Raw genomic sequence first — 17,439 nt, 5'->3', positions numbered from 1 at the left:
GTATATATTTATTTGTGAAACAGCTAAAAAAGTTGTATGACTCAAGTTTTATACTAATCCTATACTTTGACAACAATATAGTTGTAACTAGCTGAAAAGAACTTAGGAGTTACAAGAGGCGCAAGCATATAGAAATGAAATACTATATGATTAGTTAGATCGTGACAATTTACTAAGACACTTCGTGCTAAGTCGTTTGAGGGTCACGTGTAATATTATGTACATGCTGACATTGATTAGAGAGGAACTAAAGAGTGAAAAATCTATATACTCTTTAGAAATCAGTCTCGAACTCATCAGTGTGTCACGAATTGATACAATGTTAAGATGTAAGAAAAGAAAGGAATTTTAAAGAAGAGGTGTGCATGCAAAATTATACTTGTCATAGTTCCTTTTTCTGAGTTTGAATGTGCCTAAAATCCATCCACAGAAATCAAACAAGGGTTCATAACACCAAGTTCTCAAGACTTTTGAAACTAAAATAATACAATTATATTCCTGTATGACAATGCATCTACTTTAAATTACTCCAGATGCGATGAGGCTAATAGATTGCCTTGCGCACAAAATCTAGTTGAACTTTTTCTTTTATATTCGGTATGGCAATGCATCTACAACACGTGTTTTGAGCGTTCGATGCAAAATCAATAGTGTTTCGAAAATTTTGTGATTCAATCATGAAAACTTGATTTTCGGCCAAAATGATGATTTTTCGATGCAATTTCGATGCTCTGCAGTGAAATTTGACGAAAACTTTGTTGGTTCATATTTTTTCACTCAAATGTTCATTTGAGATGATTTTTTTTTTTGAATTTTAGTATTTTTTTCGAGATCTACAAGATTAGAATGAGAGAGAAAGTGATGCAATGAGATACACTAGAGAGAGAGAGTTCGACCTGAGAGAAAAAATTGTTGTTTGAATGTTAAGGGTATTTTTGTCCAAAAAATTGAAATTGTCATATATTTGGTAGAGGTGTTCGTGGTACGAGTGGTATAGTTTTTCTCTAATTTTTTAGACCGCACTGCATATGTAGTTTGAGCAATTTTCCAAACCGCAACTCGTACATCATAGACCTCAAACTGCATAAACCGCACCGCGCAGTGTGGGCGGTTTATACCTATAGCCAAATAATTTAACAATTAAACATTATAATTAATAATTATTCATAATAAATCTCACAATCATAGATTGTTTAACAAAATAATTAAATGTACAACAAACTAATAAACTTTTAGCAAAACAATAAAAATATAACAAACCAATAACACCGAAAAAATATAATATAGAAGTAAAGATTTTATTTAATGAAGAATATATTTAGATTTAAGTAAAATATGTGTTAACATCTTATAAAACATTATATATATATTTTTAGATATTGTGTATATTTTACTATATAAATATTTATGCATTAACTTTAAATGTGCTAAAAAAGAAAAAAAATATAAAAAAGTTACTATATATAATGTCGACATACGGTGTAATTTGAACCGCATTTATAATATTTAAAACTGCAAACCACACCACACAATTTGGCAAAAATACAAACCGCAACGCGAATGATTTTAAACTGTAAATTACAGTGCAGTATGGGTGGTTTTATGAACATACATAATATATTTATAATAATAACTTAAGTTGTCGTATTAAAAAATTTCACTAATTTATTAGGAAAATAACATAAAATTTCCCTATGTAAATGTGATCAAAATATCTGATTAAATTCTAATTTCTATAAGAATTTCGAAACTATATATATAGAAACCGTAAAAATGAATTAAATAAAACATAAATTATATATTTGAAAAATGAACTTTTATAAAAACGAAATAGGAAAAAAAATACGTAAAAATGAAAAAAAATATAACAAGTTCTCAAATCTATCGCATTCTCCAGTACTTCTTTTTCACTTAAAATTTAAAATTTGAAGTGAAGAATCTTAAATGGGTATCAATTTCAAACCCTTCTGTTATTTCACATAAAACCAAAAACACTAATATGAAACGAAAAACAGCATTTAATCATTCTAGTGAATTTCAGTAATATAACATCAAAACTAAATAAAGAACTAAAATACGTTTCTGATACTTTGAAACACAATGAAGAAATTTAAAATATTCAACAGAATGTGGATCAGTGAATCATAAACAACGAAATTGGGATAAAGAACCATCTTTTCATTTCAAAAGCATTCGATTGTTACTAAATTAAATTCAGGAATTACAAAACTTAGATAAGACTTCTGTAATGTAATACCTAAAAATGAAAAAAGAAGATAACTTTACAAACTCGGAACACTAACTCCCTACTGGGTCATTGCCAAGAAATGAAGATTATAACCCAAGAACAGAGACATTGGTCTAAGAGCTAGTAAACTTAGTGACAGCCTTGGTGCCCTCAGAGACGGCGTGCTTAGCGAGCTCACCGGGAAGAACAAGGCGAACGGCGGTCTGAATCTCCCGAGAGGTAATGGTTGGCTTCTTGTTGTAGCGAGCGAGTCTGGAGGCTTCCTGAGCAAGCTTCTCAAAGATGTCATTGATGAAGCTGTTCATAATGCCCATGGCCTTGCTGGAGATTCCGATGTCGGGATGAACTTGCTTGAGGACCTTGAAGATGTAGATCTTGTAAGTCTCCACACTCTTTTTCGATCTCTTCTTCTTCTTATCAGTTGCCGAAGCATCCTTCGGCAATTTCTTCTCAGCCCGCGGCTTCTTCTCCGCCGGAGCCTTCTCGGCCTTCTTATCCTCCGCCGGCTTCTTCTCCGCTGGCTTCTTCTCGGCCTTTGGCGCCATTGTTCTTCGCTACTGACTTCTTACGAGACTACTGAAATTTCTAGAGAGAGAGTGTATGATAAGACGAAAGCGAATGAATGAGTGAGTTTTTGGTTTTGGGTTTGTGTATATATACAATGGGGAGGAAAGAGATTTGATTGGCTTAAAGAGCGAGACGCGGATCGATGACGTGGAGTGGTCGATTATGGGGAACGAGTGAATGGACGGTGGAGATTGGATTTGTTGTGTAATGCTTGTTTGGATTTTGAAATTGGCCAAATTTTTTAATTTGGCGTCGCTTCATCCGAAAACTACTATTTCATTATTTATTCGTAAAACCTCTAAATTTCAAATATTTTTCTCTAACGAATCTTTAATTAAAGCTTTACCAACAAAAAAATACAAGTAATAATAATATTTTTTTTTTACAAATGTATACTTATTTATTTGTTTTTTACTTATGACTATAATTTATCAATTCATTCTTTTAAATTTCTTATGTACTATGCTTTTTCATAAGAATTTTGCTAGGATAGCTCTTATTTTATTAATTGTTGGCTAATAAATTGGTGTGTATCCATATTTTATATTACCATGTATGGTGTTGTACCAACATCAAAATTAAGGGCAGCTTCACCAAATACGGTAGAGTACTATAACAACGACAAAAACAAAAGGCAGTGCTATTTTTTTATTTTTATATTAGTATTTAATAAAAAAAATATATGTATATTATTTTATATAAAATAATAAATAATATACTTTTTGGTGTAATTTGTTGTGTTGTGATTAGAATGGAAAAAAAATATGGTAAGATTCTTTAGGGTCTGATTAGTTCGCGATTACTTCTGTCACAATCTGAATTGGCTATTCCTTACCGGAATACTTAACCTCAACCATCATATTCTTATAACTTAACTCATAAGTTCCTTTAACCCATGTCCACTGCATGGAAGTATATAACCCACTTTACATAACTGACAGTGCCAAAGAAAAGGCTGATCCAAAATCAACCTGATTAATCCTACCCAGGATTCAAATTGTTAAATTACTCTAGGGCTTAACTAGCTCTTAACTCCTTACCCATTTCCATGGTGATACTCTAAAGAAGACATATTCTTTTACCTGGAGTTCCACATTCCTGCTTTTCAATTCAATAAAACTTTTTCATTTATTCTGATAAATGAGCAACCAACCTTCAATCTCCAGCAATCTCAGTAGTCCCCTGAACCACCTCAGGATCCAAATATATATATATATATATATTAACTCATTCATCTTATAAGATGTTCCTCCAATAATAATTGGATAACCCTCTCTCTCTGATTTACTATCAGTCTGAGAGTAATAAACTGTACTGAGTTCCATCTACATACTCATCGCCTTCTTAACCCTTCCAATACCTGGAAGTCGTACTAGAGTCTTCATCTGATAAGATAGACCTTAAATTTCATGAAGGCGCTTTATCCTTCTCGCAAAATATTTGAATACCGATCAGCTGTACCATATACTTATCCTTGCTGATAAAATAAACTCACTTGGCCTACCAGTCCACAATGACTTAATGCCAACTTACGTTGATCTATCAACTTGGGAATCCCACCGTGAAACTCATCACGGTGCTTTCTTTTTCACATTATGAAATACTCAAAGGCTGTAATGGCCTTGCTAATTCCTGATACTCTGTCTTGACCTGCTAACATGTGAAGAACTTTACCATGCATCCCATTACATCCCTCTTCATCTCAGGCCATTACTAAAAAGCTTTCATATCTTGTTACCTTTCCACGATGCCTGAATGAAGCGAATAAAAGAATAGCATGAGATTCATCTAGAATCTCCCAATTAATCTCGATATCCATCGGATTTCAAGTCCGATCTCTATACCATCATAAATTCGTATTTGTCACTGTACAACTCTCAGCTAATCCAGTTTAAGTTTTCCATTCGTTTTTTTTTTCCTATATGTGGCTCACTTAACCATCTTTCCTTTTTATCTTTCTTGAGATAATAATCTTAAACAATATACTGGCCACCTGGCCCACCAGAAACTTTATTCCAGTTCTGGTCAGATCCTTTAATCAACATGTTGCATAGGCAATCACTTTTCTCTATTACTGGGATGTTATAACAACCACTAGCTGATCCTAGTCCATAAAAGACCCAGAACACCTTCCCAAGGCACCCGAAACATCTTTACCACCCATGGACACTCCTGTCCCTAAGGCACTCTTCAACCTTGGCAACTCTCCATAGAGAAAATACCACAATATCATCGTCCAAGACGATCACAAATCCCATTCAAATAAACCTTTGAATGCACTATTCATCTTATTCATAAACACTTAGCATTTAACCAATTCTCAAGACATATTCAGCACTCGCAGTGCTCTAATTTGATACCAACACAATCCTTTATATAATTTCCTCTCTCTGATCTCTAACTGGTCCTAACCAGATCCAAGATCCACCTTATAGAATTTCATCTTACTCAACAACTAAACCTTTAATTCTTATAACTCCGCTGAGCCACTCAAAACAGTGTTTACAGCTGATTCTATTTCTGGCACTAATCCAATCACCACCCTAGTTTCCTTACATATAAAGGAAACCCTGATAAACCACCTGGTAACACATTCAGAACCCACAGACTAATCTAGTCTGTCCTGATCTCACTGGCACGATTCAAGTGATATCCATCACGCTAGCTAAGAGTTCCATGCATCTCCTTGCAACAAAACTCTAGCTCTCACTACAGGTATCATAAGCATATAAAACCATGTACCAAACCGACTAACACAAGGCTTTCTGCTCCCAAGCCCTAGAGTTACTATACTTTCCTTGCCATTCAAGATTGCTCTTTAATTACATAACCAATCCATACCCTGGATCAAACCAAAGCCTGTCATAACCAACTTTATCAAGATCACTGATGAGTCATTTCCATAACCCAACTCATCTCTTAAGTTGCCAATACAATATTGCCTTCCATCACAACATAACCATGTGATCTATATAGACCATCTTTATACCCTTCTCTATATATACTAACAAAAGAAATAGCATGGCACCAAAGCCAGACAACATAACTCAAAACTCAGAACTAGAAAACTAACCTATCACCCCCGAGGAACTAGTCTCGGTCTCGGTCTCAGACTCTAATTTCCCTGGAATAAACACTCGAGTTGAAATCGAGTTGTCTATCCTCCTTTGCTCAAGCTCTCTTAGCCTTGGGAAATTCTTCTTACGATATCCAAACATCCTACATGAGAAGCATGCCCTTGCTCGACATACACCAAGATGATGCCTCTTGCACCGCGTGCATATTGGACGAGTCTTCCAGCTTTCATTCTTACTTGTTCCTGTTGGGTTTTATGCCCTTATAAAACCATGTCGGACATGTAGCACGATTTCATATTATCAATAAAAGTAGTAGAAATCATTTAGTTTCACAACTGCGTTGCTTGCTTGTTTTATTACATGATTATTGAAATAATACAGACATTTATAAAATCTCGAACATATGGATAGTTACAATTATAGTGACTAGGTCACAGTGGATTATAGTTGCAATTATATGTTCAAAAGAACGAGTCCTAAGATTAGATCAGTTGTAATGACCCACTACTCTAGACTATTTGGACCATTAACGAAACTATACATAAAATCCTTAAAAGAACTTACATTTGCGAAAATACCATAATTTATTGAATAACTTGCAAAATAAGAGTTATTTACAAAGTAAATACCAAAACGGATATGGGATCCCATTGTCTTTAAAACAAAAACATAATTTAAAATAATAAAACATTACATAATTAGTGCGGAAAATACATATAAAAAGACATATAACTGAAACTACATCCTCGAATCGATTAACGGTCGGCCCCTTGACTCCATTCATCATCGATACACATCCTCCAAGCGCCACGAATCTTACCGCCTCTAAGCTTATTTTCCTGCACATAAACAGAAAGGAGTGAGCTTAATGCCCAGTAAGGAAAATCTAACACAAAGTCACATACATAATTTCATAAGAAAACATAAAGACTTAACATAATACATATAACATACACTTATTATAATGGCCATTATTACTTGGGGTCCCATAGACTAAACAAGCATATGCCCATGGGATTAGTGGGGTCCTACTAGCTAAGTAGGTCATATGCCCATAACCCATTTGGGGTCTTGTTAGTCATATGGGTCATATGCCCAAGCCTACAAACATACACATATATCATAACACTTTTAATAACATAAAACATATAGATAACATAATCACATAACATGTTGATTCTAGCCTATTTCCTTACCAAAGTTACCGAGATTATGGACTGAGTTGGGATTGTTGGAACACTCCTAAAACCATAAGAAAGAGTAAGTCTAAAGAAAGGAGATGAAATGAAAGAGATGGAAAGACTAAACCATAGAAAACATACTTACCGACTTATATGCTTAAAAGCTTGGATTCCCTAACCAAAATAAGAATAAGGTTAGGGGACTGAGTAGAAGGTTTTGAGAAAGGAAATAACATAAAAATACAGAAAAGAACTAGAGTTTTGGGTTTACCTCAAAGATTGCAAGATCAATCTAACCTCCACCGAAATACTATAGAACTCACTTCCCAAAGTGTTTGATAAGCTTATGATGTTTAAGCTTATAGTTTTTCCCCAAACCAAGTGTTTACACTCTCACACTCACTTAACACTAGCAGCTTCTGAACTTAGAGCAAATGGTGAATAATGGCTGGGTACTAGGTCCTATTTATAGAGTTTGGGAATGAAAATATCTTGATTTTACTTGAATAAAAATAATGGCTTTTTAGGTGAAAATCATTTGAATAATCGTTCAGCAGAGGCTGAAGACTCGTTCAGAAGATGCTGGACTGTTGAAGGAGTTTGAATGGCTGAAAGGAAAAGAATTCAAAAGTATTTGAAAACATGCTGGTGGAGGCGATATATCGCCCCCCTATAGGCGATATATCGCCTGGACCTTTGTTCCCGAGGCGACCGTGCATCGATTCGTGTTTTCCGTAACTACGTGCTGCGATATATCGCCCCCTATAGCTGCGATATATCGGCATACGCTGAATATTTAAACATGAATTTACACATTTTTAGCTAAGTTTGAATGGAGTAAACAGCCTTGACTAAGCCCTCAACGTACTCAAGGCTGCTGACTGACCCTATAACATTCAAACTTTACTCTTATTTAATTTAATCCTCAAAAATCTTTAATCCTTAATCACCATTCATAACATGTGCTTAAAATCCTATTAGTTGATGTCTAAACCTTATAATATAGTAAATATAATCCTTAATATCAGTCACATTAATCAAACCTTAGGTTATACTTAATATTCTTAAACTATAGGTTAAACTTAGAAAATCTATAAGTACTACTATGAGTGTCCAAATAATTCCCGGTCTGAACCAAAAATCCATAGTAACAAAGATAACACTAAACATACTATAATACTACTAAACAATTAGCTAAGTAAAGTTCTTGGACTCTACAATTCTCCCCTACTAAAAAGAATTTCGTCCTCGAAATTTACTTACCAAATAACTCCAGATACCGGCTCTGCATGTCCTCTTCCAACTCCCACGTTGCCTCGCGTTCAGAACTATTGCTCCATAGGACTTTAACTATAGGAAAGCTCTTGGACCGTAACTGCTTCATCCCTCTATCTAGGATGCTAACCGGTCGTTCCTCGTAACTTAAGTCTTTCTGGAGCGCTATGGTATCGTACTTGAGGACGTGAGATGGGTCTAACACATACTTGCGTAACATCGAGATGTGGAAGACGTTGTGACTATCGGCTAGTGCTGGCGGTAGGGCTAGTCTATACGCAACTGGTCCCACTTTGTCCAATATCTCAAAAAGACCTATGAATCGGGGACTGAGCTTGCCTTTCTTCCCGAACCGCTTGACACCCTTCATAGGAGATATCTTCAGGAAGACTTGATCTCCAACTTGGAACTCCACATCGCGTCGCTTGGTATCCGCATAGCTCTTCTGACGGCTTTGAGCAGCAAGCATACGCTGTCTAATAAGCGTTACTGCTTCTTGAGCTTGCCTAACAGCTTCGGGCCCTAGAAGCTGCCTTTCTCCTACCTCGTCCCAGTGCAACGGTGATCGGCACCTTCTTCCATATAGCAACTCATAAGGTGCCATCTCGATCGTCGACTGGTAGCTGTTGTTGTACGAGAACTCGATCAGCGGTAAGTACTTGTTCCACGATCCTCCGAAGTCAAGTACACATGCGCGTAGCATATCCTCTAAAATCTGAATCGTACGCTCGGACTGCCCATCTGTCTGAGGATGGAAAGCTGTACTAAGGCTTAACTTAGTACCCATGGCTTGCTGTAAGCTTCTCCAAAATCTTGACGTAAACACTGATCCTCTATCTGATACTATCGTCTTGGGGATTCCATGCAATCGTACAATCTCTTGGATGTAGATGTCTGCATATTGGTCTGCCGTATAAGAAGTCTTAACAGGCAGAAAATGAGCCGACTTGGTTAGTCTATCTATGACTATCCAAGCAGAATCATGCTGCTTATTTGTCTTTGGCAGACCCGTCACGAAGTCCATGGCTATATCGTCCCACTTCCACTCCGGTATGATAAGCGGTTGCAATAATCCTGCAGGCCGATGCTCCGCCTTCACTTGCTGGCATACCAGACACTTAGATACATACTCCGTTATGTCCTTCTTCATCCCTGGCCACCAATAGACTGCCTTGATGTCATGAGTCATCTTGGTAGACCCTGGATGAACCGAGTATGGGGTGCTGTGCGCTTCTTCTAGGATCGTCTTCTTAATACTTTGATCGTCTGGCACGCATACCCGATCCTTATATCTCAATAAACCTTGACTGGATATTGAGAAATCTGTAGTCTTGCCTTCTCTGACTGCATCCATGTGCGTTGCTAGCGAATCATCGTGACTCTGACCATTCCGTATGTCTTCTAGCAGATTCGATTGGATAGACAAGTTAGCCAGCTTGCCTACAACCACTTCTATTCCGACACTGATAAGCTCCTGTTGTAGAGAATAAAAGAGAATCTTTGGGTAAATTTATTAATATTGATAAATTTGTATCAATATAAATAAATAATATTAAATCAAGTTTCAAATTATAATTAGTTAATTTGAATAAGGATTTAATTAATCAATTAATTAATAAATAAATAAATAAAATGTTTTGAATTTAGACCCAGTTGGGATTTAAATTCAAAACAAAGAGATTGGGCCCAAGTCCATTTATGGCAGCCCAAGACTTTTATTTTTGTTTATTATTTTTAATTAATTTAAATTTAAATAAATCTCATTAAGTTGCATATATAAGGAATATGATATCTAGGGTTTTCAAAATGAAGCAAGTTAGTCTTAGTTGATTTGGGTAAGTAAAAACCTAGACACTCTAATCCTTTATGAGCCACAATCTCTTCTTCTTTTCTAGATTTCTATCTCATGTGTTGAGAACCAGCCCACACTAGTTCTAGGATGATCAAAGGCTTGGTGAGGAAGGCTGTGTTGCTGATCTTGTTCAATCTCTTAATAATACTCTGCTACAGAAAGGAATCAAGGGTTAGAGAGATTGAAGGATGGAGTTGTTCCAGTTCCGCTGCGTAATGTAAGTTTTTACTTTACTCTATATTTGTATCAATTTCATAGGAGCATGTTCTAGGAATTTGCATGTTTGTTTGATAATATGTAAAATGCATGAAAATAAATAAAGATCCTGCAATGAGAATTTCCAACAGTTCCAATAAGTAGAAGTGCCACTATCTGAGCTTCGCGCTCTCCAGCACTCTGCTGCCCAATCTGATGTCCCGCGCTCTCAACAGCAAGAGCCTTCCCTACCACCTGAACATAGGTAGAGACTTCATGCACTAAGGCAACTCTAATGCCCTGAGCTATTCCAGGATTCAACCCCTGAATAAACTTTTCCTTTCGAGTTATATCTGTGGGTGCCATATCAAAGGCAAACTTGGCCAACCCAAACATGCATATTATCATTTAATAACATAATATAGTTATTATGGCCCTCCTGACCTCCTAATCAAGGTCCTAAACCTTATTAGGAAATTTGGGGCATTACACTGTTCGACGAGAAATATTAAAACGATGCCATCAGGGCGGCAAAGGCTAAGGAGTTCATCAGGCTACTTCAGGGAGGTTTGTCAATCACTGAGTATGCCTTGAAATTTGATCGTTTGGCAAAATTTGCCATGGAGCTGGTGCCCACTAATGGGACCAGGGGGGAGAGATTTTTTCAGGGGCTACAACCCAGATTAGCCCGTGATGTTCGTATTACCACTGTGGCTGAGGTTACTACCTATGCGTAGGTGGTTGAGAAGGCCCACACAACTGAGAGTGCGGAGAACAAAATCTGGCAATATAGTGTAGCCAAAAAGGAGTTCAGGAGGACAACTCCTCCATTTGTGGGTTCAAGTAGGGGTGGAGGCCCCAGTGATCAGAAGAGGAAGGTTCCTGACACCTTCCCAATTCCAGGTCCTGATAGGCAGCCTCGTGGTATTTCAATGGGTCGTCCAGGTGGTAATGAAGCCTGGAAGTCTTATCCCAAATGCCCTAGGTGCAAGAGGCACCATTTGGGAGAATGTAGGGCAAGGGCCTGCTTCTCATGTGGAGCAGTGGGTCGTCTTAAGAATGATTGCCCTAAGGCAAGAAAATAAGAACCCAGAAAAGCGGATAGTCACGTGAGCCTTTTGGCCCCGGCTTTAAGTAACTAGCATTTAGACTATACAAGCGCTTTTGTTTTCATCGAACTTAAGGTCGGACAAGCATTTCATGCTTATGATGATGATGCTTATGTCGATTAGATTTAGTCTTTTCGGCTTGCGTTAAACACACTAATATTGTTCTTGACTCATAAGCCAATACCATACAACCAGTGCCCAGTACCATTGCCGAACTTGACTAATAAGTCACAACTTCATAATCAACACTGACACCATTGTCGTTGCTGACTAATGAGTCAGTACCATACACAGATAAGAAAAGTTGCTATGCATTTACTATGCAATCAATGTCAATATATTCAAATATAAGGCATTCAACATGCTTACTCAACATTTGCCAGCATAATTATGATCATGCACATTTACAGATACTCAAGCTCTGATCAATCTCATATTCAACATTCATATCATGCCCTAATCACATGTATCTTATGCATTTTCAATGTAATCAATGTCCATATATAGAGCACTAAACATGCCTCGTCAATAACCATTCATGTCACATTCTGGGTGCAATTTTCGTACCTTTGGTCCAAGCACTGGTTACCAATAAATGATCCTTAAGCACGATCCTCCTTCCAAGCCCCTAGTGATAGCCTAGTCACAACCATAATATAAAACCCCATCAAAATGAGTAAATAAATACTTCCAAAACCAAAACTAGTTTCCAGGACGTCGAATCCTACTAAAAACAAACTCTGGGCAAAACTGCCCTTAAGCGTCGCGGCCCCCCAGCACTGAGCCGCGACCCGCCTCCAAACAGAGGCCGAGCCTCTTCTCTGACTGCACCTTGCGTCGCGGTGCTCCAACCTTGTGTTGCGACCCTACCTGCAAATCAGCCAGCCTCCTCCTTCTTCAAGCCTGGGCCGCGGTGCCCAAGAACAAGACTGCGGCCCAACCACGAACCTAGCCAAAAACCTCGTTTTATCCATTTAAAAGCCTTCCAAAAAACCTATCAAAACATCTCCAAATTCCAAAATCAAAGTTCCCAAACATCCTAATTATCCAATATCAATAAAACCCAAACTCCAACTCATCAAAACACAAAATTCAATTCAAGCTTAAAAACTCAAAACTTAAAACTTTGATTACCTCTTATTGGGTTGTTTCCCAACTAAATCCCTTGGCTAATAAGCTTCTAATATTTCCTAGAATCGCGATGCCTCGATCCTCGCTTGAATCTGAGTCCTAAAACTTAAGCTTTCTTCAAAAATGCGATCGAGTGTCGAAAATGGAATTGGAGGGAGATAGAACATTCTGAATGTTCTTTTTATAATTCTAACAGGTTACTTCAAGCTTAAGTAACCTCAAGCAAATCCTAATGCTCGGGGTCTCGAAAATGCCCCCGGGGGTAAAATAGTCAAAATTCCCAGAATTTCCCCCTGATCTCACTAACTCCCAATTTATCATCAAATATTTATTTCCATTACCCAATATCTCGGTAATGTGCTAAATACTCAAGATACCCCTTGACTCACTCCGAGTCAAGTATGGATCTCTTTGTGACTTTTCCACTAGCTTACCTCCTAGGATCGTCTCATGCTGAGTAACCCTAGCATAACCAAATAATAACGAAGCTTCACACACATGCCACATATATGCCAAATATACTCAAAATGGACCAAATTATGAAAATCACCCAATTAATCAAAAATGAGTTCACATGCATATAATCATTTAATTGCATAATAAATCAATTATGGATCTCCCAGCCTCATAATCAAGGCCCTAAGCCTTATTCAGAAATTTGAGTCGTTACAATATGTATGTCTTTATTATTTTTAAATAAATATGATTTAATTATTTAAATTATCATAACATATCTTAAAAATACCCTATCTTAATTAATTAATTTATTTTTGTTTAAGTTTATGTTTGTTCTAGTTTTTGAATTTGGTAATGACCACAAAAGATTATACATTATATGTTTAATATAATATTAAGTTTAAGTTTAATTAAATTTTATTTAATTTATAAAATATATAGTTTTATTATTTTTAAATAATTATCATTGTAAAATATCTCAAAAATATATTATTTAATTTTAAATCATGTTTATAACCTACTGTTAAATATAAGAATATTCTGTTAAAATTAACAGAAGGAAAATAAAAAACAATTAAAACTAATAAGTTTTATTATGTGCACTCTTTTTATATAGAAGAGATATATACAAATACATTAATTAATTAATTAATTTATTCATTCATGGATATACGTACCTCTCTCTTATTATAATAATTTAGAGCACGTATCGCTATACATAGCATCAAAAGATTACATTCTAACTTGACAACTTGTTAGTAATTCATAATATCATTACGTTGGAGAATCTAGAATAAATCCATATTTTCAAAAAAGTTGAAAAATGTTATAATACTTTTCAATCATGAAATTTAATTTTTGGCCAAAACGATAATTTTTTGATGCAAAATCAATGATGTTATGATTCTTTTGCGATGCAATGATGAAATTTTTTGTTGTTGCCAAAACGATATTTTTTCGATGCAAAACCGATGGTATTTCGAAGTTTTTGCGATACAATCATGAAAACTTGTCCAAACCGATGATTTTTTGATGCAATTTAGATACTCTGCACTGAAATTTGACAAAAACTTTGGAGGTTCATATTTTTTCACTCAAATGTTCGTTTGAGATTATTTGTCTTTTAATTTTAGTATTTCTTCGAGATTTACAAGATTAGAATAAGAGAGAGAGTGATGCAATGAGATACATTAGAGAGAGAATTCAGACTGAGAGAGAAAATGATTGTTTGGATATTAAGGGTAATTTTATTCAAAAAATTGAAATTGTCATATATTTGGTAGAGTGTACGTAGTGCGGGTAGTACGGTTTTTTTCTAATTTTTTTTACTGCACTGCATATGCAGTTTGAGCAATTTTTCAAATCACAACTCGCACTGCATATAGACCTTAAACTGCATAAATCGTACCGCAAAAATACAGTGTGGTGCGGGGCGGTGTGGATGGTTTATACTTATCGCCAAATAATTTAACAATTAAACATTATAATTAATAACTATTCATAATAAATCTCATAATTATTGAGTATTTAACAAAATAATTAAATATACAACAAACTAATAAACTTTTAGCAAAACCATAAACTAATAACAAAGAAAAAATGTCATATAGAAATAAAAATTTTAGTTAATAAATAATATATTTAGATCGAAATAGAATGTGTTAACTTCCTATATTTTTTTTTACATAGTGTATATTTTACTATATAAATATTAATTCATCAATTTTAAATATGTAAAAAATATATATATAAAAAAATTATTATATATAATGATACAGTACAATTTAAATTGCATTTATAAAATTTAAAAATACAAATTACACCATGCAATTTTGCAAAAACACAACCACACTACAAAAAATTCTAAACCGCAAATTGCATTGGCATTTTTATGAATATCCTTAACATTTGTAAGTTAATTTGTCGTATTAAAAATTTCACTAAATTATCATATATATAACATGAAATTTACCTAATTAAATATGATCAAAATATCGGATTAAATTCTGTTTCCTATGAAAAATTCGAAACTATATATATATATAGAAACTGTAAAAATGAATTAAATAAAACATAAGTTGTATATTTGAGAAAAAGATTTTAAAAAAATGAAATAGAAAAAAAAAACGTAAAAATGCAAAAAAATAAAAAATAACCGTAGATGAGACAAACAAGGATCCATAACAAGTTCTCAAATCTTTTGCATACTCCAGTTCTTTTTCATTTAGAAATTAAAATTTGAAGTAAAGAATCTTAAATGGGATAAAGAACCATCTTTTCGTTTCAAAACCATTCGATTGTTACTAAATTAAATTCAGGAATTACAAAACTTGATAAGACTTCTGTAATGCAATACCTAAAAATGAAAAAAGAACAGAACTTTACAAACTACAAACACTAATTCCCTACACGACCATTCGCAAGATATAAAGACTATAACTCAAGAACAGAGCCATTGGTCTAAGAGCTTGTAAACTTAGTGACAGCCTTGGTGCCCTCAGAGACGGCGTGCTTAGCGAGCTCACCGGGAAGAACAAGGCGAACGGCGGTCTGAATCTCCCGAGAGGTAATGGTGGGCTTCTTGTTGTAGCGAGCGAGTCTGGAGGCTTCCTGAGCAAGCTTCTCAAAGATGTCATTGATGAAGCTGTTCATAATGCCCATCGCCTTGCTGGAGATTCCGATATCGGGATGAACCTGCTTGAGAACCTTGAAGATGTAGATCTTGTAAGTCTCCACACTCTTTTTCGTTCTCTTCTTCTTCTTATCGGTCCCCGAAGCATCCTTCGGCAACTTCTTCTCAGCCCGCGGCTTCTTCTCCGCCGGAGCCTTCTCCGCCTTCTTATCCTCCGCCGGCTTCTTCTCCGCTGGCTTCTTCTCGGCCTTGGGCGCCATTGCTCTTCGTTACTGACTTCTTACGAGGCTACTGAAATTTCTAGAGAGAGAAAGTGTAGGATAAAGCGAAAGCGAATGAAAGAGTGAGTGAGATTTTTGGTATTGGGTTTGTGTATATATATAAGGGGAGAAAGAGATTTGATTGGCTTAAAGAGTGGGACGCGGATCGGTGACGTGGAGTGATCGATTATGGGGAACGCGGATCGGATCGGTGACGTGGAGTGGTTTGATTATGGGGAACGCGGATCGGATCGGTGACGTGGAGTGGTCGATTATTCAGTTACAAGTACTAATATAGTTTAGTAACCAAATGGATTACCTTTTGGTTAGTTTAGTTTTGCTATTTATTTTTTACTTATGATTATTATTGATAATTTATCGATTCATTCTTTTAAATTTCTTGTGGTATAGTGGAAGAAAAAAAAAATACGTCGTCCCCAATTTTCTGTCTCTTCCATGTCTCACAAATTATTTTAAGACATATCATTTATTTATTTAACATATATTTAAATTGATTTACATTTTTCTCTCTTGCCAAATATACTAAAACTATAAATTAATGAGGTGTCTTAAAATAATTTGTGAGACATAGAGGAGACAGAAAATTGGGGACAACAAATTTTTTTTCATTGGGGAAGATTTGCTTTTTCAGAAGAATTTTGCTAGGCTATCTCTCATTTGATTAATCATTGGCTAATAAATTGGTATGTATCTATATTTCATAAGCATTATTACAACGTAGTTAAAATGTTAAGCTCTTAAATATTGACTATGGATTTGTTTATTGCTTATGTTAGTTTTGTGTCATTTTATGGCTAAGTGTTGTTTTGGTAATGGTTATGTTAAAATTTTATGAGTTTTATTCTCTTCTTTTGTATCCACATTTATTCTATTTTGTAACTTACTTTTGACCATATTATATCATTATTTCTAACTTTTATATTTTCTAACGTGATCTTCGAAGTCCATACTTGTCTTTTTTTTAAGCTAATAGTTTTTTTTTTAATTACACTTTTTACCACAAAACTTATATTTTTATTTTGACTCCCATATCATAACTATTATTATCATTTATCTCTCTCATACTTGGAGAAACATGTGTGTAGATTGCCTACCGAAATACATAAATAACAAAAAATACACTATGATAATTCATGCATATCATAACTCATATAATTCAACACATAAAAACATACATTTTATAATATTACCCTGACCCAAGCCAGTTTACCAAAATTATCTTACCAGTAGAAGCGGATATTACAACTATCTCCTCCTAAAAAGAAATTTCGTCATCAAAATTACATGAACAACTTTGGGTATTGCTCCAACATATCTGATTCCAACTCCCACGTTGCATCTTCTGTAGAGTCATTTTTCCAAAGAACCTTGACTAACCCGATCGTCTTATTTTGTAATATTTTTCCTTCTTATCAAGAATCTTTCTTGGCTTTTC

The 17,439-nt window shown here is 35.2% G+C and overlaps 2 protein-coding genes across 2 annotated transcripts; both read right to left on the bottom strand.

Annotated features, from left to right (window-relative positions):
* Positions 1 to 2,157: 2,157 nt before the first annotated feature.
* LOC133816867 (histone H2B-like) lies at positions 2,158 to 2,863 on the bottom strand. The gene has a single exon (XM_062249177.1). The coding sequence runs from the start codon at positions 2,791 to 2,793 to the stop codon at positions 2,362 to 2,364; it is 432 nt and encodes a 143-aa protein (XP_062105161.1). The 5' UTR covers positions 2,794 to 2,863; the 3' UTR covers positions 2,158 to 2,361.
* Positions 2,864 to 15,271: 12,408 nt separating this feature from the next.
* On the bottom strand, positions 15,272 to 16,067 carry LOC133816866 (histone H2B-like). The gene has a single exon (XM_062249176.1). It carries the CDS (start codon positions 15,981 to 15,983, stop codon positions 15,552 to 15,554), a length of 432 nt encoding a protein of 143 aa, XP_062105160.1. The 5' UTR covers positions 15,984 to 16,067; the 3' UTR covers positions 15,272 to 15,551.
* Between the last annotated feature and the right edge of the window lie 1,372 nt (positions 16,068 to 17,439).

Source organism: Humulus lupulus, chromosome 2 (genome assembly GCF_963169125.1).
Source record: "Humulus lupulus chromosome 2, drHumLupu1.1, whole genome shotgun sequence".
Taxonomy (NCBI): domain Eukaryota; kingdom Viridiplantae; phylum Streptophyta; class Magnoliopsida; order Rosales; family Cannabaceae; genus Humulus; species Humulus lupulus.
The sequence above is the reverse complement of the archived record's forward strand: the minus strand, read 5'-3'. Positions and strand labels throughout refer to the sequence as shown.